General features: G+C 43.3%; 1 protein-coding gene across 3 annotated transcripts in view; it reads left to right on the top strand.

The window, feature by feature from the left end:
- The first annotated feature begins 696 nt into the window (after window positions 1–696).
- Window positions 697–27063, top strand: part of ACBD6 (acyl-CoA binding domain containing 6) — a 120367-nt gene continuing 94000 nt past the window's right edge. For all 3 annotated transcript variants that reach the window (XM_075003280.1, XM_075003281.1, XM_075003282.1), the window contains exons 1-3: window positions 697–931; window positions 7410–7474; window positions 7884–7980. In XM_075003280.1, coding sequence (XP_074859381.1) covers window positions 740–931; window positions 7410–7474; window positions 7884–7980 — 354 coding nt within the window. In that variant the 5' untranslated portion in view covers window positions 697–739. The remainder of the gene's footprint in view (window positions 932–7409; window positions 7475–7883; window positions 7981–27063) is intronic.

Below are 27063 nucleotides of genomic sequence, written 5' to 3' on the forward strand. Positions count from 1 at the left end.
AATTAATTAATACAAATCACGTTGTATTAATGTTTTATAGTAATATTAACACAAGGTGACTTAGTAGATACTGATACTCCCCCTCTTAGGGGTGTCCTCTCCTTTGAAAGTTCAAATAGGGTAACCCTATTAATAGTGACACTAAGAGACCATAACTATATCAAACTGCAGAGGGCGTTGAACTCAAAGGCCCCCATGATTTATATTTCAGTGGCAGCTGTGTAAACTGACGTTTGGCGTTACTATCAACTACACCCTCTAGGCTCGCCAGAGACTATACATTGGACTGACCCACTGAAACAGGCCTAAGCTTGTCACGCATTGACAACAGTGTCAAATAAACTCCATGGGGAGCCCTGAAGCTCCTGCGATGGTTTGGGGCAGCTGTTCATTCGCCTGTGATTGTGCGACAAACGTCCCCTGCAGAGCCTGACTGTTACCTGGATGCACTATTGCCATCACAGCTGTGACTGCTGGCCCCTGCCTGCCTTGGCCGCCACCAGGACCCCCTCCTGCACCCCTACTGGGACCGCTGGCCCCTGCTGTGACCGCTGATAGACCCCCTGCTGCGGGGCAGGCCCAGAGGTCCCCGCAGGCCGCTGAGACCCCGGCCCCGGCCCTCCCGCGCGGCGGAACCTGGCGCTCGGGGCTGCGTTTCCGCCCGCGCCGCTCGCAGCGCAGCGCCGCCCTGCGCCCGGCACTTCCCGGCGGGGCCATGCAGTGAGGCGCCGGCTGGCCCATGGCGTCCCCGTGCCCGGCGTCGGCCGGCGACAGCGGCGAGGAGCCGAGCCCCGGGGAGGAGTCGGCCGGGCCGGAGGGGGAGGCCCGGGCGCTGGCGGAGCTGTTCGAGCGCGCGGCCGAGCGCCTGCCGGGGCTGGTGCAGGCGGCCAGCCGGGAGCAGCTGCTCTACCTGTACGCCCGCTACAAGCAGGTAAGGGCCGGGGCGGCTCCCGCGCGGCTCGCTGCGCTGTACAGCGCCGAGCACGCGGAGGCGGGGCAAGCGCGCCCTCGCCGGGCTGCCAAGGGCAGGGTCCCGTGGTCCCCCCGCCCCGCTGGCAGCGAGGAGCCTGGAAACTGCATCGCGGGGCGGCGTTTCTCAGCCGGGGTGCGTGTAGCCCTGCCTGGGCAGACCGGGCTCTTGCAGGGGTGCAGCAGCTCGGCTAGATCTGCGCCTCGTCGTAACATCCCGCTCCAGGAAATCCCGGGGAAAGTCAGTGCGGTCTGAAGTGACTTGTTTGTACTGCGTCGTGTGCCCTGCGCTGAAGCGTCAGCCCAGCGCCTCTGTTCCGCTGCTTGTATTCCCTAAGAAGGTGGTGGACAGTCAGCAGGAGTCTCCCGGGGGATTTTGGCAGGTTTTGGTTAAGGAAGTCGTTTTGAAGGGAGGTGTAACTTGGTGGCATGCAAAACACATGGGACTCCTGCAAAGGGTGCGGTGATCTGGAAAGGTTGAATGGCATTTGTTTCAAGACCTCAGATCAACTTTACCGCTGTACCACAGAGGTAGCCCTGTTCGTCTGTATCTTTGAAAACAAGAAGTAGTCCTGTGGCACCTTTTTGAGTAATAGATATTTTGAAGTATAATTTTTCGTGGGCAAAGACCCGCTTCATCAGATGCATGAATTGGGGGGGTGGTTTCAAAGGGGTATTTAAAGAGTGGGGTCCCTGTAAAAGGGAGGGCCGGAGCTGACCAGGTCTATTCAGTCAGGGTGGAAAAGGCTCATAATCAGTAGTACGTATGAAGAGAGGGAAAAACAGTTCAGATAAGACAGGGGGATATGGCCGATTGTCAGTCTAATGTGGAGATGTTAACACCTAGGGCAGAGAAGCTCCCTTTGTAGACTTAAGAGTATGTGTGTTACTGAAAAAAAAATTTTCGTGCCGCTATTCAAAGGGAAACGGCCGAGCTGTCTTTTTATATTCAAATTCAACACATTAACATGTGGTTTGAACCGGGATGGGAATTTTCTGAGTCACTATAGGGGCTTATCTGCATACTTGGCTTCATCTAATTCTTGACCTTCCCCCCCACCCCTCCACTCTCTGATTTGCTCATGTTGATCATTTTTTTCTGATTTGTCCTCCTTGATTACTGTTTGGTTCTCTGTGCCTTAAGTATTGAGTCTGTTCTAGTATGGCTATGGTCTGAAGAAGTGGGTCTGTCCGACGAAAGCTCACCTAATAAATTATTTTGCTAGTCTTTAAAGTGCTACTTGACTGCTTTTTTGTTTTGATAGTATATAGACTATCACGGCGCCCTCTCTGTTCCTTTTGTAAGGTGCGAGCCACTCCCAGTCTCTGTTTAATCCTTGGTTAATGGAGTCAAATTTGCAAATAAATTGCAGGTCAGACATTTCTCTCTCCATTTGATTTTTGAAATTTCTTTGTTTCAGCACTGCCACCCTTAAGTCTGCCACTGAGTGTCCAGGGAGATTGAAATGTTCTCCCACAGGCTTCTGTACATTACCATTCCTGATGTCTGATTTATGTCCGTTTATTCTTTTACATAGAGACTGTCCAGTTTGGCCAGTGTAAATTGCAGTGGGGCATTGCTGGCACATGAAGGCATATATTATATATTTATTTATATACATTATATATTTACCACTGTGTTTCTCAGCTTGTGGTTTCATACCTTAGCGGTATGCAAGAGAAGTGCTGGGATACTTATTTTTTTTTAAAGGGGTAGTTTATAAAAAATGCTGAGAAACACTCCCCTAAAGGCTCTGGATCTGGATAGTAAAGGGCGGGTGGGGATCTCTTGCATCTATTTATTGCAAAATCTCAGCCATTATAAAGGAGATTGTGGAGGTTTGTATTTTTCTTTTTCCTGCCTCACAACTCTTCAGTGCTGGGGGATGACACTGCTGTACTCTGCCTGGCTTTGAAGGGTATTTCAGCCTTTGTCCAGCCCTGCATGGACCACGTTGCATTGGGCTGGGTGCAGCAAGATAGAGATCGCCCGTTGTCAGCTGATGGCACAACGCAAGTTAGTTTTTCCTTACTTTAGGTCCCTTGTGCAGGTGATGAACCCCTCATTCAGTGAAGGGCCATGTGGGAGCATGGATGCACCCAGGCAGATCCTTGCTCCTGGACCATCAGTGCTCTTTCCACCCTTGTTTCACACCATTGGATATCTCAAATGGATCTGAGGACTCAACATTCAAAAGAACAAGCGAGTCGTGTCATCATGGAACAGGCATGTGAGGTTAATGAATCCTCTCAAGCAGCCAAATTTTGACAGGATAATCCACAGGGCTTCTCCGTTGATGGTGTCAAATGCCTTGGTCAGATCTATAAAGATGGCCAAGTTCTGCTCTATGCATTTTTCCTGGACCTGGCAAACAGCAAAGATTATGTCAGCGGTGCTGCAGCCTGGGTGGAAACCACACTGCACCACTGGTAGGTTCTCCTCTGAGATGCTGGTGATCAGATGGTTGTGGATGACTTGAGCTAAGATCTTCCCAGCAGTAGAGAGAAGGGAAATGCCCCTGGTAATTTCCACAGTAAGCTTTGTTGCCATTGTTCTTGAAGAGCAAGATGATTGTGGCACCTGCAAAGTCTTTGGGCAGGTCTTCTTCCCCGATGCTGGTCAAAATGCTGTGAGAGGCTTCAAGTGACACTGGTCTTGCTGCCTTGAAAATTTCAGCAGGGTTACCTTACCGTCCATCCAAGGGGCTTTGCCAGAGCTGGTTTTTCTGATTGCTTTTTTGACCTCGTCTGTTGTAGGGGCAGGTCAAGACTGTCTTTCGTGGATTTCTGAGGGATCTGGTCTAGGGCTGCAGGGTCGACAATGGAGGGTCTGTTGAGAAGGTTGCTGAAGTGCTCTCTCCACCTATTGTTGATGCTTCTCCCTCAGGAGGGTCATGTCATCTGCAGACAGGAGAGGTGCAGTACTTGGCTTTGATGGTCCATATACAGCTTTGATAGCACTGAAGAACATTTTGGAGTTCTTGGTGTCAGCGCAGTATTGGACTTCAGCTTTTCTCTCCCACCACTCATCTTACGTTTTATGAAGTGCAGTCTGTACCTGGCTCCGAAGGAGCTTGAAATGGTCATGTTTGGAGATTGAGGACTGACTGTTTTACCATAACAGAAATGTTCTGTTTTTCCTCTAAGATCTTCGTGATAGTTTTGTCATTTTCGTCAAAATGTCCTGGTGAACTCTCTTTTTTTAGTCCTAGTGTCGAGTCGACTTGGCTGACTCTGTCACCAGGGTTTTAAACTGGCCCCACTTTTGTATTAGGTCTTCAGTCAGAGGTCCATGGGATGGCAGCACGTTGTCAAGGCAGGCTGCAAATTGCTCATGATGACCAATATGTTGCAGCTTCCTGATGCTGAAGGAGAGTCTGACAACCTTGAACTTCTTGTGGTGCAGTGGTGTGATATGCAGCACAAGGACAGATCTGATGAGTCTTTGATCAGTCCAGCACCCAGCTCACCCCCTGGCCCTGGTGATCTTAACATCACAAATGTCTCGCCTGTGACTGATGACATAATCCATCGGGTGCCACTGTTTTGATCTCAGGTGAATCCAAATGGTCTTGTATTTATTGGCGTGCCTGAAGAGAGTGTTGGTAATCATTAGGTCATTTTCTGCACACAGGCTCAGAAGAAGAGTTTACTTTTTCATGTGTTAATTTTTCAGATGTAATAAAGCATGGTTAAACCACAAGATTGCACTGACTCTCGGGTGTAGTGTGTTTTTTAATTGTAAAGTATACTGTAGCACTGCTTTTATGCTGGGTCTGGGTCAGTCTGAGTGACATCATTCTCCTTGTGATCTAAAGGGGGAGCACCATGTCACCACCTCATGCCTCTCTGGCTTTCAGGGTTTAGGATCCTTCCTAGCTGGTAGCTTATGCTGTTCCTTCTCCTCACCATACCAGTACTTGCCAGTTTGCAGGCTGCTTGCATGGAGATGGTCCCATTATCGTTTAAGACTACCTTTAAAGCTGTGCTACCAAATTCTGAATCTTGGGTGCAAGATTGACTAACCTCAAGCAATTTGGTGGATGTGAGCTGATAACCTGAAGTCTGGAGATCAGCTGCTTTACTGTTTATTTCATTTGCTGAGTAATGTGAAGAAAACAGATCACAGAGCATGATTGTTTGACGTAAATTGGAGCTTCTGGCTTCTTCATGGCAAGGACCATGGCTTAATAGAGACTTCCATAAATCCCTTCCATTCAGAATTGTGTGGGTCATCTCCCCAGGACTGACTATCACGCAACAGGGCTGTGACAAGTATGAAAATTGCCAGCATTGAAAAGTGATATTAGGGAAATCGTTAATGTATTTGGGCCATCTTTTAATGCAGTTTATCAACTTTAAACAAGGTGGGCCAGCAACAAGTGACCAATCAGTCGTCCATGGACAATGGTGTAGGAACCTCTGACTTGAAACAATATTTGGAGCTCATGTTTTTCTGCTAGCTCTGTACCAGAAGCATTCTTAGCCTTCAGTTTTAAGGGCAAAAAAGCTGAATTTTTCACAAATTGTTTTCTCACAATTGTTTGCCAGGAATTTGAGTTAAACACTCAACTAAAAGTTCTTCTGTTCTCGGCTGCTCTGGTTTCAGCCTCGTGTAATGTCAGAAGCCTACTAGTTCTCCAGGGAGTTGAAAAGCAAAATGTGAGAAGTAAAGACCTGATTTTAGCGTAAAACAAATCAGGCAGTGCCCTCTTCATGCTCATCCCCTGTCTTGTTATTGGACATAACTCCTGTAAGCCAACTTAAGGGGAGGGATAGCTTAGTGGTTAGAGCACTAGCTTTGTAAGCCTAGGGTTGCGTATTCAGTCCTTCACGAGGCCTTTCAAGGTTCTTGGGCAGTTTAGATTTTTTAAACTGCAGCAAGGGAGGTTTAGGTTGGACATTAGGAAAAAGTTCCTAACTGTCAGGGTGGTCAAACAGTGGAATAAATTGCCAAGGGAGGTTGTGGAATCTCCATCGCTGGAGATATTTAAGAACGGGTTAGATAGATGTCTATCAGGGATGGTTTAGACAGTGCTTGGTCCTGCCATTGGGGCAAGGGTCTGGACTCGATGGCCTCTCGAGATCCCTTCCAGTCCTAGTATTTATTCTATGATTCTGTGATTGATTCCATGATTCTTAACATGTCCTAATACCTGAGATCAACACCACATTTTTTCCTTTTGCAGATCGTTTTGAAGTCCTATATCTGTGTTGATATCAGTCATGCTGTTGCTATTGTACAGGTGGAGGGAGGCAATAAATGCCAAATTTAAAGTGAGGAAACTATTACCATGTTTTGAAGAGGCTCTTAGGCTAGGTCTACACTAGACCTGAAACTCAATTTCAAATACAAAATTCTAGCTACAGCAATTACGTAGCTAGAATTGATGTATCGGAAATCAACTTTTGTGACCGTTTTCGCTAAGGCAGATCAACAGGAGTGTTTCTCCCGTTGACCTCCCTTACTCCTCAGGATAGCGAGGAGTAGAGGGGTGGTCGTCAGACCCCAGACAGATCGATTTTGTGCGTCTCTACCAAACGCATGAAATCAAACTCTAGAAGATCGACCCTGATCTTCGCAGAAGTGTTGACGAACCCTGAGTAAATAATTATTAAAATATTAGGAAAAGTACATGAATGTTTCTCAGACTGTTTTGTGTGCAATTGGGATATTGGGCTATAGGATAGCCAGGTTGAGGTACGTTACTTTTATGGTAGGTCATATTTTATTTAAATTTATCTGTTTCTATAAGTATCTACTCAGTACCTCAGAGGGCAGGAGAATCATAGACTGGTAGGGACCTTGAGAGGTCATCGAGTCCAGCCCCCTTCCCTCATGGCAGGACCAAGTATTGTCTAGACCATCGCTGATAGACATTTATCTAACCTGGAAACTGGGCCCCCTAGAGCTGAGTGTAGGTGCCTGTACAGCTTGAGTTAAAGGCCAGCCAGAGAAAATGTTTAAAGCACAATCTACATCAAAGTCTTCATAAGATAGGGTTGACAACAGTTTAATGAAATTATATCCAACTCCCCATCAACAAAAACCTGTTTTAACCAAATACCTTGCTCTGAAGGACAGCTGAGAGATGTGATTCAAATGAATAACATTTACCATGAAACAGTAAATCAAATATTTTAGAAAACTTTTCGTTTTTAAAAAAAAAAAAAGAAAACCCTATTACAAGTGGTCAGCAACCAAAATAGCAAGAAGAGCCATTTTTTTCAAATGCAGTAAAAAACTCAGTAATTCACAAACCACAGTCCATGTGAATGCGACTTTATTAGCAAGCCGATCGAAACACTGATACAGTATCATGTCCCACAGTGCAGATCTGGATATCTGATGATATGAATTGATTAATAAATTATAATGATAAATTAAACTTTATCTCTCTCTACTATTCATTGTAACAACTAATCTTTTTCTTCTTTAGGTCAAATTTGGAAACTGTAATACTCCCAAGCCCAGCTTCTTTGATTTTGAAGGGAGGCAGAAATGGTAAGTAGAAATCCTTGCAATTCCTAACAATTTCCAATTTTATGTCGTATCTTTTAGACTGCTTGAACTAGAATATTTCTTTGCATGTATCTCTCTTACTCTCACGACTAATGATTACAATAATCCTTTAGGGAATTATTAAATTGGTGTTGCTGTTCTGCTAATTTACTGTTGGGTTGGGTTGTAAATCAGCAACAAATAAACATGAGTGGGTGAAAGAGGTTTTTTTCCTAAACCTGTCTAAAGGATTGATGGCTTCAAAACTGGGTAAAAAATGTCTTCCCGTTTCTTGGTGTATGTAGGTAGGCTTGCATTAGGCCTGATCACTGTGTTTCATTGGTGACAATGAGTAAGAGCTGGATGTATCCGTTCCACTGAGTGGGTCATTTATGTTTTGCTCTGAACCCAGGGAAGCATGGAAAGCGTTGGGAAATTCAAGTCCACATCAAGCAATGCAAGAATATATTGCCACAGTGAAAAAACTGGATCCCGGCTGGAATCCTCAGGTAGGATCAATCGAAATAAATAGTATGCAGAAATCAAGTAAACACACATCTTTTTGCATATCTAAGAGGGTGCCAGGAAGATGTAATTCACTGCAGAGGAAACTTAAAACTACTCCATCTAAAAAGTTAAGTAGTATTTCAGCCCCCAGGTTTGTCACTTAGATATATAAAGGTTTCATAGACTCTCTGGTGTATGGGCATTGTCTCATTTTAAGAGAACTGTTCTTTTAACCGGTATCTCCTTTAACTGGGCACCATTACAGCATCAAAATAGTCTTTTGTATGGTGTGTGACTTAGAATTACAGAGGCACTATGGAATGTCTACTTGCTCTTTTACATCTTGATTTTATGACAATAGAAAACTTGTGGTTTTGTTACTCCTCTACCTTAGGAAAGAGAGTTCTTGTCTGAGTATAAGACTTGAGTTCTAATTCTGGTTTTGACGCCTCCTTTAGCTTTACAGTAGATGCAGCATTTCTGTGCCTCAGCTTCCTTGTCTGTAAAATGGGGATACTAATGTTCCCTTGTCTTAGAAGCATGTTGTGCAAATTACCTAATATTTGCAAAGTGTCTGGAGGATGAAAAGCATTATAGAACATCTCTAGAAAAGTAACTATGCTCTGTACAATCCCATTAACATACAAATGTCAAAGTGATTTGCCATCCTCTACCTCACATAAAATCTTGTCTGATCTGAAAAAGCTATGCAAAATAAGGAAAAAAATCCAATAAATATTGATCAGTTAAAAGCCTGAATGAACAAAACCACCTTGCAGCTCAAGTATTTCTCATAAAATGGGGGGGGAAGACCCTTTCCATAGCTTATAGATGCAATCACTGTAATTCAGTTTCTCTTGATACATAGAAGTCTTCCCACAGAAATGTCGTGGAATGCGGCAGGCTCATCCTCTGTTAGTGGCCGGTTCTGAAATGCGTGGTAATTCTCTGCAGCAAATAAAGGAGCTGGAAATCTGGCTGGTTTTCCTAGCAAAGAATGAATGTGTCCAAGCATGATTAACCCCCCAGTGTCCTGCACTATGCATTCTGCCCCCTTGACTCCTCGGGGAAAGGTGGATAAGCAGAAGCCAGGGTATGTTCTGGCCATGCTAATACAGCTGTTGGAGGTGGTTTCCTTGATTGCAGTGTTTGGGAGGTGAAGAGTTAAAAGGACACTGTCAAAAGCGCTGGACTTAAAAATGGACCTGCCTTGATTGTGCCAGTTCAGAGTTCTTTCCTTGAGGAGTTAATTGCGGCATTTTCTTTTGTTTCTCTTCAAATTTATGTTTTAAAAGCATATAAATTTCATATTGGGAAAGAGTGCTGAATGGTTGAACTCCTCTATTCATATGGAGAGCTGGCATTGTTCTCCACCCTGCCTATTGACCTAGAGGGGAGCTCAGTCCTCAACCTCATTTAATCCTGGGTGCCTGTGAGGCTACTAATAGCAATAGTGATTTTTTCCATTTTGCACCCTTGTCCACTAGGAGGTAAATTGAGATCAAAGCCCAAAAATACAGTGGTGTGACACTTTGCAAATTGCATTTGTTAAATGCCATGCAACTTTGACAGGTGTGTCAGGCGGCAGACCAGTTTGGTCTGTATCGTAGGTCAAAGCAGTAGCATGCAGACTTGTTTGTTGGGAATTTCACATTTCTCCATGCATTCTTCTTTCTCCATTTCATAGAAAAGTTTGTTTGAGGGGTTTGGAAGTGGGTCACTCTTAAGGCAGGTAGGACCCATCTTGTCTTACTTTGCTAATTTTATGCAGGAGTAAGTGCCTCTCTCCAAGAGATTTTAGCGGTCCTATATCTTTGAAACCACAAAAGCGGATGGTTGAGGCTGTGTGGATTTCCTTTTCAGTAGGTATTTTGCTATCATACTTCAGCAGACTTGAGTGTTTTAGATGGTCACATATGCAGCTGTGAATTTCCTTGTCAAAGCTTCAGCGATAATAAGCGTTTTCTACTTGCTTTCAGAATTCTAAATATGATGACAATGAAAATAATATAATGATGATAATGTAAGTCATCTGGCTTGGCGTGCATTCCCCATAGCTTGTACCCTAAATTTATATCCTGGTTGTGTCTGTTGCTTTGCACACCCCTTGTGAGCGAACCAGCAATCAGCTGAACAAGGCAGGGAGGTTCAGCATTGGAGGAAAGTAGCCAAAAATAGAATGGGGGAGAAGAGAAAGTTGCTACGTTCTGCAGAACTTGTGCAGGGAGAAGGTGATTTTTAAACCACAGTTAAGAAGGAGAGAATTATGAATTAATACATTAAACAGCAGTCTTTTGTGCCCATGTTGTTTTCCATTAATTGTCTGTTGTTTAACCAAGTTAGTAATGGCACACGAATGAACCAGCCCTCCCCTTCTTTCCTCTCTGGGGGGCTGATCCCATGTTCTCTGTACAGTTTCATTTTGTTGCACCAAGGCTACTGTCCTGCAGCCACAAGAGGGAGCTCTGTCATCATAATTGCTAAGGTATATTTTTCATGGACAGGTGGTAAAATAATCGTCATTATAGTCTTCAAATTTAAATAGAGTTTAAGAAAGATGTGTGCATATGGTACAAGATACTTAGTCTCTGTCACTATCTTTTTCCTCCTTACATGGTCAGCTGGTAGGTCTGCACTCTTCGGTTGGTTTCCATTCTAAATAGATTGTGAATCAGAAACAATAGTTGTGTGCATCTTATGGGCTTTTTGGAGAAGAAAAGGCAAGGTATCTTATTAGGAATCTGAGAAGTTCAGCTGTCCAAGCGGGATTAAAAATGCCAGCTTTATATTTTAAAAATAGCACTATCAGGTTATAAACTTCCCTTGAGAGTCTGTTCCAGGGGTCGACAACCAAAAGTGGAAGAAAAGCCGTTTTTTTTCAAATTTAGTAAAAAAAAACTCAATAATTTAACAGCTGCAATGCATGTGAATATGAGATGGTCCTTAAAAATAACATCAAACCATACTTTCTGTAACATCTGTTTTAAGAACAGTGCACACATCCCACAATCCAGTGCGCACATTAAGGGGGGTGTTATCTAATGTTTTGAGATCACGTGTTGTTTGCTATTTAGATATGAGTTGCTCATTGTTGGGCTTTTAGATGTTTGCCAAAACATTGGAAATAATCAGGAGGGTTTTTTTACTTTGCAGTTATAGCATCAGGAGACCCAAAGAAGTCCTTAAAGAGCTGCATGTGGCTCCGGAGCCTCAGGTTGCAGACCGTAGGTCCACAGTGTAGTATGTTTCATTATCAGCAACACTTTCCTGATGTTTATATGCATTTTCCACTTAATTTTATAAAAACGTTGTAAAAATACAACCTTTGTTCTCAGGGGATTTCTGATGCCATCACAAAAGCTCCTTTCAGATTTAAAACTCAACGCTTGTCTTACAATTTTAAAAAAACTATGGTACAAGTATTCAGAGACTCCATAGTTCTCAGGTACAGAGTGATGAGGGCTGCAGCAGGGAAGGCTGGCAGAGGTTCCTTTTTGTGCTGGTGTAGTCAATTATATCTGTCTGTCTCTTTAATTGACTAGACTTTATATGGAATTATTTATTCCCCACAAATCTGCAATGCACAGAGGGACAGACCAGAGTCTGGCTGCAAGCAAAGTTAGGGTACATTCTGGGTTATTGCTTCTCATACCGAGATGAATATCAGCACGTTAAGTGCTTGGCACACAGTTCATGCAATAAAAATAAATAATGTAAATAACTCAATTTCTTTCAGCTCTTTCTTCAGTTCAGGCCTTCCATTTGCCTCAATTGGCTGAAACTTTGGCACTTCATGGCTCTCAATTCTCCTCCTTCCCGTTCTTAGCTTGCAAATCTGTCTGTTGTCATCACTGCAGGTCTTCCTACATTCAGCATAGGCTTATTTCCATCTTTGTTCAATCTTCCTCCCAGCCTTTCTTCCTTCTTGAGCCAATGCAAAGTTCATTTCTGTGTGGCCTCAGGTCTCCACTGCTGCATGCCTCTTACTAGGAACAGGAAGCATGATCACATTTCCCTGCGTCCAGAATCTATTACTGCACTGAGAGAAGCATTTACCTGGCTTATTTTTTGCAGCATGGAGCAGTGGAACATTTGACAGGGAAATGTAAAGGCCCAAAGAAACATCAACGCATTTTCCCTTTGTAATGGAACTCTGCCAGTTTTTTATGTCACTTGCGGTTTACTAGCTTGACCGATAACGCAAAACCTGGAATTCTTCATGTGTAATAAGGAGTCGGGTCATCTAAGGCCAGGGCAATGTCTGCACACCAGCCAGGCAAAGGAAGAAGAGAGCTCTTGATTCCAGAGGGGCCCCAGGATTTCCAGATCTTGCTGAGACTAGATTCGTGTCCCCCTTAACATTGCCAGCTGCCTTATCATACACATACAAACACCCCTGTCTGCTCATCCCATCCTCCCTCCCTCCCTCCATCACTTGTTCTTCCCCACCGTCACTCACTTTCACGGGGCTGTGGGAGGGGGTATAGGCTCTGGGCTGGGGCAGAGGGGTTTTGGAGTTGGGGAGGGTGGTTCCAGGCTGAGCCTGAGGCAGAAGATTGGGTTGCAAGAGAGGGTGTGGAGTGCAAGTTCTTTGAGAGTGTTTGGGTGCTGCTGGGGATTCAGGGATGGGGCAGAGGGCCTCAGTCGCAAGAGGGGCTGTAGGATATGGGACGGGGTAGGAGGGTGCTGGCTGTTAGAGGGGGTCAGGGCTGGTGAGGGGGGCCAGAGCTGAGGTACAGGAAGAGCTGAGGAGTGCACTCCCTGCTGTCTTGGCTCTGCACCGCTTCCAGAAGCAGCTGGCATGTCCTTGCAGCCAACAGGGTGAGAGGGCTCTGAGCTGCTTGTGGCTGCAGGCACCTCCCCTGCAGCATCCATTGCCTGCAGTTCCTAGCCACTGGAGGTTGCAGAGTTGGCACTCGGGACAGGGGCAGCACACAGAGACACCTCCCCAGTCTGCCTGCTAGGGGCCGCAGGGACATGTTGGCTGCTTTTGGGGAAGACAGGAAGCCTGCCTGAGCCCTGCTGAGCCACTGGACTTGTAAATGGCCTAAAATTTCCTGGTTTGGCTTCAGTAGACTCTGGGAAATAGAGCCAGGTTCTTTGACCCCCACTGAAACAAGGAGCGTGGGCAACCCTAATCCCCCTTTCTGAGCCCTTCTGGGCCTTCCAATTCCAATGCCGAGATTTTCGGGGAACAAATGCACAGTTATATTTAAGGCTGTGCTGTTTTTAAACTCTTCCAATGTACTTTATGATGACTAATTGACATCAGTAAAGGACAAGTGCTGTCTTGGTTAATGAGCAAGCGCAGAGCCCAGAATTGAAAGCAGCCACCTGTGGATCACTGGAGACACTATACATCCCTTCTGATAAAAACCCAACAAGCTTGAAAGCAAGTGAGGTTTTGGGAGTAACATATTGTTTCTACAGGCAGAGAGTGGATCTGTAAAACCGCTTGTTTGGAATGAATGGGTTTTTGGTTGAACTCTGTTTCTGCAGAATGGTCTGCAGGGGGCAGTATTTCATAACATGGCAGCTGGCCATTATGATGTTAATAGGTTTGAATGGGTTCCTGTCACTGTTGAAATAGCCTTTCTACACCACGTTTAAAATGTTATTCCTCACTTGCTTGTACCTAAAACGCATAAGAGAAAATTCACAATTCAAGTATACTGTGAAAGTCTGGAGAATCCGTTTCTTAAGCACAAAAATCTTGTCCTATACTATGACTCTAGGTCCCTCAGATGGAGCTTGATGTTATACTAAGGAAATAATCAAGAAGTGAATACAGCTTGTTTTAAATTGGTTAGTATTTCATATTTCTTAGATGTTGGTATGAACTAAAACTCCCGACTCCAAACTCAGAACCTCCGTAATGACCCAAATCAGAACTTTCTGTATCCAAATATCCCAAAACTTTGAGTATGAAATCCAAACCAGAGGATTTACAGAGCTTGGTGCTTAAATGTGGCTTGTTAGAGGGAGTTTTGAACAACAAATTCAGATTTGCGGTTTTATATTGGGCTCTTGTCTAATGTTTTTATTAACAAGGGGGGGTGGTAGATCAGGCTCATGTTATTCCTCTGAATCTACAAGCATGTTACTTGGTGTCCAAGGTAGAGAGAACTGCTGTAGTGGAAGAATTTAAGCAAATAACTTAAGTAAATTTTATTGAAGAAGCTGTGGCCCATAAACAACACCAGAGCACTGATCATGCCTTCTGAGCTTTTCCATCACTCAAACAGATGTCACCTTGTTAATCTGGCCAAGCAGCCGCAGTTTACAGTCGGGAGTGAAAAGCAGAGTGATTTGGGAAGGATTACAATGGGGGTGGAGAGAGTATGCAAAAGATGTGCTGGGTCTGTGCCTAATGTGAAAATACCATTGATTACATTCTCTTATATTTTTGCTGAGATGTAAATATCTCTATTTGTGGTTTACCATCCGACAGGAAAAACTAGCTCCCTTCCGAGAACTAAGCCACCTTTAGCATTCCATGCATGTAAAGCCTTTGGAAAATTGCAAGTCCATTTTGTTTTTGCTTTTTTTTTTTTTAAATAACAATGTAATTGAAATGTCAGAATTAGGTCTGACACCTTTTTGGTTAACTCACTGCTTTCTGCCTTGCTGTTGTGGCAAATATAATTGGGTAGGTGGAGTTCCCTTGTCTCTCAGATCCCTGCAAATCTGAACTTAAGGATGGATTTCAGATACAGTTCTGAACTGCTTGGATTTTGTCTTTGTGTTTTAATTGACTTTTTTATGGCGATACCGCCTTTTGTGGCTTTTACCTGAAAATTAAATTGGTCCTTAAGTAAAATATCAGAATCTGTTATTGGGGTATTGAAAAAACACATACACTTTCAACAGGAAAATACTTAATAGCTGTCTTTTAAAGTTAAATAACTCATATTAATGCCAAAACCCTCCAAAAACTAACAGTAATTATTTTTTAAAAAATTGCTTCAATTGGTACTTGGGAGTGGCAGTGCTGGATGGGAAGCACCAGAAGCTATAAAAAATGACTGCGTTCACCATCATCCCACTCTATGATCTCATTTTTAGCCATCTTGTAAGGTGTGTTTTAAATTTACATCTGGATTGATATGTGGCAGATTTCACCCCCAATGTAAATTAGAATGGTTGTGTTATGAATCCTTCCAGTACAAGGTTTATAATGGAATCCAGCGGCACACTCGTAAATGTGGTGTTATAACTGGTACTGCAGTTCCAGCCCACACCATACTTTTTAGTGCTGGCTGTTTGACAAGCTGATTCATAGCTAAGGTTTTGCTCCCATCCTCCAGTGTTCAGGCAGATTTATGGACTGGTATTTTTGTGATTCGACACCATGAATCCATTCAGTTGGATTATCTGCTGCAAGGCACGAGATTTTTAGTATACAGTGAGATTCTTCAGCCTCATTATTTTTATGCCAGTTGGAAGAGGGAGCATTCATACCCTGGTAGTTAAGGAAGAATGTCTCTGAAAATGTGTGTGTAGGGAATAAATGGAGGGTTTCCTCTTGTAAGAATCTAAAATGCACACAAAATGCGGATGAAATAAAGCAGATGATCCTGACCATAGACCTCCTATCAGTTCTTTGTCAGCACACAGCTTTAGAACATTAGTACACATTATATACTAACATTTCAGCTGCTGGGCTGGAGATCTCATGAACCCCTGCAGCTGCAGGTTCTGTAACGTTTGAGTTGGCTCTGCCCAGTGAGTACTTGTTGTTTTAAAATCCTAACTGTGAAGTAAGGTGCTTTTGGTTGTAAGAATAGTAGTACGTGTTACTATAGATACTCCTGAAAGTACTTTTCTTGGTCTTAGGGCAGTGTTTCTGTAGTGATTTGTGGGAGCCCAAAAGAACTGTCATGACCGATTTGGTTTATTATATGTACAGGTTAAGCATTTATGGACCTTTACCAATTTGATTGAAAATATACTTTAATAAAAACAATTTCTAAATCATTAATGAGGGGGATGCCCATTTACGCAGTTTTATGAAGCAACATAACACCACTTCAGAAGTACTAGCTATACTCATAACACCCATGCAAGGAAGGGTCCAAAGTCGTCATGCCCATCTTTGTGGTGGGGAAGTAAGAGAGAGATTACAGAGAAGGAGCCTATGTCATCCCCAAGATTAGGCTGCTACAATCTGGTGGATGACATGGACTTATACGTAGCACCTCCCTTAGTTTTCTCACCACTGTGGGGTGCGGATCTTATTGTTGAGGTACTGGTGCTGCTGCAAGAACCCTGTCTAACCCGCTAGTGACAAAAAAGTTAAACGTCTGATTCCAATTATTGGCCAGAAATAGGATAGCTACTGTGAAGTTGAACCTTATCTTAGGGAATGTCTAGTATAACTTTTCAATTTTAAATTAATCCTTCCAGGTCTGAATAATGTTTTAAAAAAAAAACCAACCACAACTTTTTGTAGGTCCTACTCATAAACAGAGCTGCACGCAGAGTCCATCAGTTGTCTGACTGGACCATTCTTCATTATATGCAACTGCATTGTGTTCATGATTAGTTTAAGCTGTAATTCTTTCCAGATATGAGATGTCATGTTACCCACCTGAATTCAATTAAATTTCAAGTTAAATGGTAGCAGCTACAGCTCTTTAACTTACAGGTTGAAAACATCCCTTTTTAAAAGTAAATTGTCTCCTGTCTCATGCATGCTAGTTTTAAAACAAACTAATGCAGATTAGTGACCACTTAATAATGGACAACAAAAGCCTTAATATACTACTATGAACATGATACACCAATAAATGGAAGAGCGAAAAAGAATAGTAGAATGGTTTTTCTTTTGTTTTTGTCTTCCACTGACAGATGTCTCTGTGACAATCTGGCAATTATCCTGCCTGAATCTGTAGTCTGAGATGGAGGTATCTAAAGTGCCGTACCTTGGGCTGAGAATGCACTGTTCTAGCTAGTAAATATTGTCATATGCCCTGAATGCTAATATTTGTGGGGCTGTCAGCAGTGCTGTTCTAGGTGGCTTTCCTTGCCTGCTGTCACTGGAGCCACAATTTACAAGGAAGTGTAGAAACAAAAAGCTAGACTTGGAGTAGGAGTTCCTGTTTCTCTGAAATCTGGTTGTAACCCCAAATTCCAGATAGACAGGAGGACTTAAATGCAGAGGTAGTATCTTATACAGTAAATATAAACAATCAGAATCGGTCCCGGTATACTGTACTGCATGAATTTGTGGGCTGTTTTGTGTTGTCTTTGATTTTATGTCTCCTTAGAAATTTATCGTTTCTCCATTTTATTTATGACATTGCAGTCCTCTTTCAGGCTGTTGATTGAAATAAAACACTGTCAATTTATAGCATGTGTTTTATAAAGGTGTAAATTTGGAAGAAAGCAAACTAGCGGTACAAATGCTTGTCCAGATCAAGACGGCTGGAAACTTGCTTTGTTAAAGTTCTGCTCTTGTATATTGGTTCTTTTACTTACCGTGTTCTGAAACTAATTATAGAAGTCCACTTCCTTGGGAATTAAAAATCTTAGTTGGCTCTTTGGAGAGGTAGCAAAGATAAGACTAACTACACATGAAATCGTTTAGAGAGAAGAAAATAACCTAGTAAATCCTATCAGATCTTGCCTGGAAGCGTGTTGCATGGCAGACGATGAGTTGTCTCAATGGTACTCCAAAAACTGTGTGTTATTGTGGTGACGACTTTAATAAACTAATAGTAGAAATGTTCATTTTTTTCCTAGTTGAATGATCTAGTGAATTCACTTGTGTTGCTTGATCTCGTTAATTACTAAAGGTATCATGTACCCCCTATAATATATTTTAATAACAGTTTAAAAATGGCGGCGTTCTTGTGACGTCTTAATGCTGAGCACAGTGTCACGATGTTCTTCCTCTATTTAACCTGAAGATTGTCCTTTGTATTCTGTGTTTGAGATAAGTGGAACCACTTTTTAGGTGGCTCAGCAGTAATTGCCATGAATTACAATTTAACATTTTAATATCTGGATCTAGTTTAACTCAGAAGAGCCCTATGTTCTACAGAGGGTCTTAATCTGCCACTCTCTTGCATCCAGGTGTAGTTCCTCCCCCCGCCCCCATATAGCTGCTGATAAGTGCAAGATTCCACTGAATCTTTATCTTTCCTTTTGGTCTCTCCATGTATTTGTAGAAAAGTTGTTAATGTTTGTGAATCTGAAGACTAAATTAAAATAAAAGGAACAGACAGCAGAAGTCTTAAACAGTGAAATTTCTGTATGAAATTACTGAGTGCATCAGCTACTCTTAAATGCATTTTTTGCCCGTGAAAGCATATGCCCAAATAAGTCTTTCAGGCTATGTCTACACAAGAGGTTTTGCTGCATGCCAGGTTCCGTGGAAGTGTGTAACAGTGCTTTTCTGGCACATCCAACAGGAGATACTTTTTAAGCTGATACATACAAAAGTTGTTTTGTATCTACAATAATTGTTGAAGCCTTTTTTCTTTTTAGTTCGACATAGGCAAAAGGCTGTGGGTGTTGAAGTGTTTGGCCATTGATGAAGTTTTGTTTTTAAAATAGTGGCAAGTCTAATTTTCTACACTGTGTGCAGAGATTGTCTGCTTTTGCCCAAAATACACAATTGTATGTGTCTGTGAAGGAAGACATTCAAGATGCTGGCATCTAGTGATATAAACTTGATAAAAATTTACATCGGTTCTGGTTTTTAAACTTCTTGTACATTTAAAGCAAGAAACTGTTGAAGTATGTTTTGTTTTGTTTGTTTTCTTATAGCTGGTCACAAGTATCACATCTGATTAAATTAGCACAGAGAATTATTAGCAGAGCCTCCATATAGTCTGTGATCCTGTGGTCATGGAATTTCCTATAGAATCCATTTCTTGTTGCACAAACATGGCTACCTCTCTGTTACTATTCAGAATCTAAGTTGTCATAGTTGTGTGGATAGTTGTAAAAACAAACTGAGCCCAGGTTGAAACTTCAAATTTATTTCTGTGTAATTACATCACTCAGGGGTTTGACAAATCCATGCTCCTGACTGATATTGTTATACTAACCTAACTCTGATGTAGGTAGGTTTGGTTAGAGCTTCCTCTGTCAACATAGCTATCTCCAACATGATGTTAATGTAGAACATTTTCACCAGATGGGCTACAGCTGCATCACTGTAGAATTTTTAATGTAGATTAGCTCTAAAGTACTGCAGCAGTGCAGCTACATCTATGTACTTGAAGATGAGCCCTTCATCTGTGTACGTGAAAATGAGCCCTTAACGGTAGATTACTTTGATCTGGCCTGCAAAATAGAAATTGGTCCAGTAAAAGATAGTACCTCACCCATCCAATCTCTTTACTGTCTTGGGACTTACCCAGCCACAGCTACTCTGAAGGCAACCATCATGCCACAGCATTTTGGGAATTTATATGGAGGATATGGGAAATATTACTGGCACTAGATCCAGTGTCAGCCAGTAGTAATGCCTTGTGCTCCCTTTGCAAGATATTCTGACTGCTGTAAGTTAATCTGTGTCTCCATTCTGGATGCTTTTCAAAGTGTGTATATTTTCAAGGCTTTTGACCATGCAAAGATGTATGAAATCACTGAGTGCAGCTACTGTTTGCTGAGCTTCCGGTTGGCCCTCCTGTTGAGTGGCTGGGGAGTTTGGCCACTCTGTCAACAGAGCGGATTGCTCTTTTGATCCACTTTTGTGTATGGACGTGATTTGTCAACAGAAGTTTTGCCGGCAGATCTCTTCCAACAGTAACTTCTGTCGACAGATCTCTGTAGCATAGAGGTAGCCTTAGTCTTTAAGGTACAACAGGACTCCTTGTTACTTCTGTTGTCGTAGACATACTACCTTTTCTCCGTAGAATAGCTAAGCACTAATCCCCAAATGTGATTACGTCACAATTGTTAATGAATACATTGAAGATGAAATGGCTGTCATATTTTAAAACCAAAGCTATTTTTGAATCACAGTCTCCTCCAAATCATGACATTAGTAAGTATCTATCTTTTTATATTGCCCTTGTCCTGTAAATGTAGGCTTAAAATAGTCCATGCAGGCCTAGCTCTTGTTTACAAGGTGAGTTTTATAAGGACCAGAAAAATTGGGGGGGTGAGGTTAATGGAACCATTGAAAGAGCTTAAATAGACTGTTGCTATAACATAAAATGAGTGTATATTGTACTGGAGAACAGGGAGAGAGTTTAGAGAACAGTTTGCTCAAATTGAACAGCTCATCAGCGGCCTTTTGAAAACGTTCCAGGTGCTGAGTCATGCGTGCACTCACTTGCTGAGGCGGCTCATTTTTTAGAAGCATTTTTTTAGAGAGCAATATTAAAATGGAATGTTTACAAAGAAAGCTGTTTGGGAGGGTTCAGTTGTCTTTCGTGAAAGTTGATTTTACAGAGGAGTCTTGTAAGGGGGCTGCTATTTTAGTGTGTGTGTGTATTTTTGTTTTGTTGTTATGAATCTGTGTTCAGCTGTTTAGATTCTTCAGTGGGTGGTGTGGAAAGATTTTTATGAGTGCTCTTGGAGCATTTCGCACAATGCTTGGATTTTTTAAAGGGTAAAGATTCTTTGGGTTTTCAGTGTGGTGAGCTCCAAGCGTTAATATTTTACCCTCACCCACATCGTATTATAGTGTGAAGTTCACTAGTGCCCTGCACTGCAGACTAGAAGGAAAATACCGTGGAATAGCACATTATTTGTTCCTTTTTCATGCTTCATTAGCCATCCTGTCAAAGGAAGCACCATCCCGCATTGTTGCTGTTTTGGTAGCCTTCTTTCATATATAGAGAGAGACACCCCTCTTTGAGGGCTTTGGGTCCTGGACCACCTGCAATACTCTCCTCTCATTCACTCTTTGGGTATTGGCCTTAACTAGTAAAGGAAAAGACAGCAGCAATTACAACACACACAATTAACGGGCTTCTAATCTCCAGCCTTGCGTGTAATTGCTGCTGTCAAATACAATTAGTGTCTGCCTAAGTTTCCTTCCTTGGGGGATGGCCAGGCCATGACACAGAGGGAGGAAGGGAGTGTCTAAAACTTCAGGAGGGTGTACGTGTTCATGCTGCCTCTCTAACAATCCTTTTTTAAGTTGTGTCCAGGTATGCTAGAGCATTGTGTAGTAAGAGGAACAAGTGAAGTAGGCATAGAAACCCCCTTACTGGATTTAAATCTGTGAAAAGCTTTTCATAAGCTCTCCTGCCCCCTTTAAACATTATACGCTTCCTGTGATTGTCAGCCCACTTCAGGATTTTATTTTTACCATTATAATGCCACAGGTTGCAGGGCTCTGCTTTAGATCAGCATTGTGGAATTAATTCCTCATTCAGTACATTGAGAAATTGGTGCAGGCAGTGTTATGGGTTGCCATTATTGCTAATAGGACTTATCCATGTAAATCCACTCATACTGGATAAGAAAACAGGCTTTTGAAAGCCCCTAATATTGACATGCAAATGGAAACTGATATCCTAAGATTACCTGAGAGGGTGAGTGATTTTTAAGATCATTTCAGTGCAGTGTTTGTGGTATACTTAGCTGTTTCCTCCCTTTCTATGATATTGGTTGAGGGTGAATTGAAGAATAGCTGTCTTGCAGCTGCACTACTGAGTTCTAAGACGAGCCTGGGTTGGTGGGCAGAGATGTTACAGATCTATTATGAATTTATAAAGTAACATGTCTGTTCTGTCAGGTTTTATCAGCAAGAGGGTGAGAAGGTCCCAGATGGCAAGTGGTAAAGCCACAGGTGAATTACGCCGCTCATCCAAAATAGGAACTGATAAAATGCGGCAGGATCCTATATTCTGTATCCTGCGGAAACTATTTTAGAAAAAGATTGTGGTTGTCTTTGGTTTTGTTGGAGGCTTTTGTTTGTTTTGTTTTTTTTATTGGGGCTTATTCTGCTTGTAAAGCCCAGGTACCTTTGGTTACTATGAGTCCAGCAACGTTGGACTTAAAGAACAATGAAAGCAAATGTGTTAAATAACTCTCTAAAGGTCTCTGAAAATAGCTTTTTCTTTACATTAGGCTAGTGATTCTCAGTCAGGCAGGTTTGAGGGGCTCCGCCAAGCAGGGCCAGCATTAGACTTGCTGCAGTCCAGGGCAGAAAGCCAAAACTCCACCCCATGGAGCTGAAGCCCAGGGCACCAAGCCACACTACCTTGTACTGAAGCAGAAGCCCAAACAATTTAGCGTTGCCGAGTCCTGTGTAGTGTGGGCATCTGGGTAGGTGCCCTTCTTGCTTCCTCTTACCACTGGACCTGGGATTTATAGAAAACCAGATGTAGCAGCAGAAGTGGGGCATGGAGTTTTTGTGACATGTTGGGGGGGGGTCTCAGTTCCCTGGGCATTATGCTGGGAACTTCCAAGGATAAAAGCAAATGAAAGCCAGGAGCCTCCCCTGTTCACTTATGTAAAGCTCCCATTTTTAGTCCTGTAAAGTCACATGATTTTGGACGTTTGACCATACTAGTGATGCAGGCCTGAATATTGACAGGTTAGAGCCTTCACCCAGGCTACGTCTACACGTGCAGCCAACATCGAAATAGTCTATTTCGATGAATAACGTCTACACGTCCTCCAGGGCCGGCAACGTCGATGTTCAACTTCGACGTTGCTCAGCCCAACATCGAAATAGGCGCAGCGAGGGAACGTCTACACGTCAAAGTAGCACACATCGAAATAGGGATGCCAGGCACAGCTGCAGACAGGGTCACAGGGCGGACTCAACAGCCAGCCGCTCCCTTAAAGGGCCCCTCCCAGACACAGTTGCACTAAACAACACAAGATACACAGAGCTGACAACTGGTTGCAGACCCTGTGCCTGCAGCATAGATCCCCAGCTGCCGCAGAAGCAGCCAGAAGCCCTGGGCTAAGGGCTGCTGCCCACGGTGACCATAGAGCCCCGCAGGGGCTGGAGAGAGAGCATCTCTCAACCCCCCAGCTGATGGCCGCCATGGAGGACCCAGCAATTTCGACGTTGCGGGACGCGGATCTTCTACACGGTCCCTACTTCGACGTTGAACGTCGAAGTAGGGCGCTATTCCTATCTCCTCATGAGGTTAGCGACTTCGACGTCTCGCCGCCTAACGTCGAAGTTGGTGCCGCTACTTCGAAGTAGCGTGCACGTGTAGACGCAGCTCCAGGGTAATTTTCTAAAGGAGCTGGGTTTTACTGTTTTGAGGGAGAAACAGGAAACATCTAACAGGGTTTTTCGCCTCTTTTACAGTGTGCATTAGAAGCCATTCAGGGATTTGTGATCTTAGCTGCACTAGGTAGAGTGCAGGTGAGGCAATCAAAGGTATGTGCTAAATGCACTTTATCACCATCACAGCCATATAAATGTAGGGCAGGAAGGGACCTGGAGAGGTCATCTAGGCCATTGTCCTGCACCGAGGTATACACAGGGCCCTACTTAATTCACAGCCATGCAAAATGCATGCTGGATCATGAAATCTGGCCTTTGGTGTGCTTTTATCCTGTAGGACGTAGATGTCATGTGGGAGACCAGTGTTTCTTAAATTGGAGGTCCTGACCCAAAAGGGATTGCAGGGGGATCACAAGATTATTTTAGCAGGGTCACGGTATTGCCTTTCTTACTACTGCACTCCATTCAGAGCTGGGCAACTGCAGATGAGCGGTTCTGATGGTAGCTGGGTGCCCAGCTTTGCAGACAGCACCTTGCCAGCAGCAGAGCAGAAGTAAGGGTGGCAATACCATACTGACAGAGACAAGCACCTGCAAGATCTTTATCAAGCATTCTTAAAACTAACCTGGGTTAGTACAGAAGCAGAATGATAGAGCCGGATGAGTACCCAGAAGTCACTTCAAGATAGGCCCAATAAGGAAAATAACAGAACTCCTACAGCTAAAACCCCTCCAGCTAATCATTGACAGTGTATGACCTATCTGTTCACATGTCTATACGAGTGACACCATCACAGGACCCAATGACATAAGCCAAAACATTAGGGGTATATGCACCTGCACATCCATTAACATGATATATGGTGTCAAGTGCCAACAAGGCCCCTCTGCCTTCTATATTTGTGAAACCAGACAGCCTCTGTGCCAAGAGATAAATGGACACAAATCAGACATCAGGAATGGTAACACACGCAAACCTGTAAGGGAATATTTTAACCTCCCTGGACATTCAATAATGGCTTTCAAAGTAGCCATTTTTCTCCAGAAGAATTTTATCACCCAATTACAGAAGGGAACATCTGAAATGGAATTCAGTTAGAGATTTAACACCATCAACTTAGGTTAACACATTACGAGTGCCATTTCCCACTATTTGGTATCTGCATTCTATATCACATGCTATTAATGAGACACATCCGGCTGAATTTGCTTCATTAACGGGTCCTACTAATGGCAATAACTTCATTTGTGTGGTTTTTTTTTGTTTTGTGTTTTTGCAGCTATGCATATGTTGTATTCTGTAATTGTAACTCCAACTCATCTGATGAAGTGGGTTTTACCCTCAAAAGCTCATGACCTAATAAATTTGCTGGTCTCTAAGGTGCCACAGACAGTCGATTGTTTTTACAGTTACAGACTAACATGGCTACCATACCATGCCATCCTTACTTCTGCACAACTGTTGGTGGTAGCTCTGCTTTCAGCGATCACTGCCTGGCCAGACTACAGCTGTCCAGTTCTTAAGGCAGTGTGACTGCCAACAACTGCGCAGAAGTGAGGGGAGCAATACCACAGTCTCTATACAATAACCTTTCACCTTCTCCCCGCAACTCCTTTTTGGGCCAGGAGTCTTACATTTACTACCCATGAAAGTTCAGGTTAAATAGCTGAAATCATAAAATTTACCATTTTTCAAATCCTGTGACCATGAAATTGATCAAAATGGACCATGAATTTGATAGGGCCCTTGGTATGTGTATTCATGTTGTACAAACATGTTGTAAACTGGCAGAGTTCCTACTGTGTCCCGAACAAAGGCTAGACCATAGTGTTAACTCCTTCCTGGGATGTGGCTTTTTGGGTAGCTCTGATTTATAATAAATGTAAATTTCAGCCAAAGCTTTCTCCCTAAGCGTGGCTATTGGTAGGATTTCTCTGCCCCTGTTTCAGTCTCAGACAAAGACACTGAACCCTCTTTTGTTCCCAGATGAGTTGTGCCCAGTGAGGTTCAGAATTACTTAGAGCTATTGAGCAGCAATTACTTTGTGTCTTCATGGAGGATTTACATTTGAATTTATGTTGAATCAGCAGAAGGCGGCTGAATTTCTCTATAGACCACTTTGTTGCATATGTGTGTGCATTTTTTTTGTTGTTATAAAAATGTACATCCAAATAAAAGTGCTTATCTCAAGCTGTGAGCTCAATTAATTTGTTTACATCTGTGCAAAAATAACAAATCCCAGCAGTTTATCCTCACCCATGTAACTGGCATTAAGAAACAAAGAGTTACCTCTTAACATTTCTCCCTATTCTGCTGGAATACACCAATTCTCATCCCACTGTCTGGAAGCTCAGAAAAATAAGTTAGCTTTATTATATACTCTCAAAGTTAGCAAATGGACAGTTTTTCAAGGAGAAAGTGCACTCTAAAGTCCAAGGCTTCCCAGAGTGCATATATGTCTGTGTAATATGTTGTTTGTTCTTCCTTTTTCAGAAAGCTAAGCATGATAAAACCATACTCTCTCTCTTATCTTTCAGTCATAATTAGTCTTTCATATTGTCAAAGCTTGTAACTGGATATGAGCTGGTGTCTCTTTGAAAAGAAGCTAGAGCTGGAATTGTCAGTGAGGCATTGGGCCGGGTTTTTAATGTGTCTGTCATTGTATGTTAACCTCTGAACTGGGACCCGACACCTCTTTTATGGCTGACAACAATTTAAAGGTATGCTTCTTGACATCATGCATAAAGGAGTAAGGAGGAGTGGAGAAGAAAATGAATTAATGATGTTAGCAAATATTAGTCCCTATATTTCCATTTCATTCAGAAAGAGACTGTCAGACCTGCAGTCCTCTGGAAAGCATTGCCGGTGACAGCCAGTCAAGGTCTGATTGCACCTTGAATGAAATGGGTCTTTTATTGACCTGTACAGTGTATTGAGAGAAGAATCAGAAGTTGCTGTCTTAATGTTGCAAGACACCACTTGCTTTGCTTCTGGAATTCTTGATGGTTGGCATATGTGCTACAGTGATCCTTATTGGCATAATGGAGTTGACGATGCCTGTGTGTGTACATGCAACCTGGGGCGGAGATGTATAACATCTTTAATGTGTGCACAGACTAAACATGCTCTCGTAGGAGAATATGGTGTTGGAAGGTTGAACCGGCAGATGAGCTCTGCAGTAGCTTCTGTCAACAGGGCTCTAGTGCAGTCTCTGTAGGAATGTAGGACTACCTCTCTGTAAAGGAACCGGAAGGGAAGGTGGCCGTGAGAATGCTGCCTTCCCCTGCCGTGAGCAGCAATCCCTCTTGGAGCACTGAGGGTGTGATGGGGTTCAGGGGTCCCCCTGCACTGCACCCCGTCCGCTGGCAGGAGTGACTCTCACTCAGCAGGTACAACAGGAGGTTTATTAGGCAACAGATGCCCAGTTTCTCACAGAAGCGACAGTACAGCAGTCAGAGACAGTCCTTCCAACCCGTCCTGGGGAGAAGACCCCGAGGGATGCCCCTCTGGGGTGTAGCTTTCCCCTTCCCCAGGCTGGCTGCCTTCCAGCTCCTCTTCCCCTAGCCTCTAACTGCCGCCCCCGATTCAAAAACCCAGCTCGGCTCCTCCCTCCTCTTTGTTCAGGGCAGAGGTGTTACCTGCCAGTTGTAGCCCCAGGGTCATCCTTAGCCACTGGGAGCCGATCTGCTTGCCTCTCACATCCAGCCTGACTCACACATGCACACCCCCCACTCCATCACAGAGGGTCTTGCTAGTTCAGAGAGGTGCAGAGAAGTGCAAACTGCAGACCAAATCAAGTCCAAGCTGTCCTTTGACTTTCTGAGACCTGATGGTGAAACTGACCAGAACATGGCACTTTAAAGCTAAGGCAGATACTTAGGGCAGCTAAGAAGCTAGGGAGCAATGAACAAGAGTTCAGAATGGA

This window comes from Carettochelys insculpta, chromosome 9 (genome assembly GCF_033958435.1).
Source record: "Carettochelys insculpta isolate YL-2023 chromosome 9, ASM3395843v1, whole genome shotgun sequence".
In the NCBI taxonomy this organism is placed as follows: Eukaryota; Metazoa; Chordata; order Testudines; family Carettochelyidae; genus Carettochelys; species Carettochelys insculpta.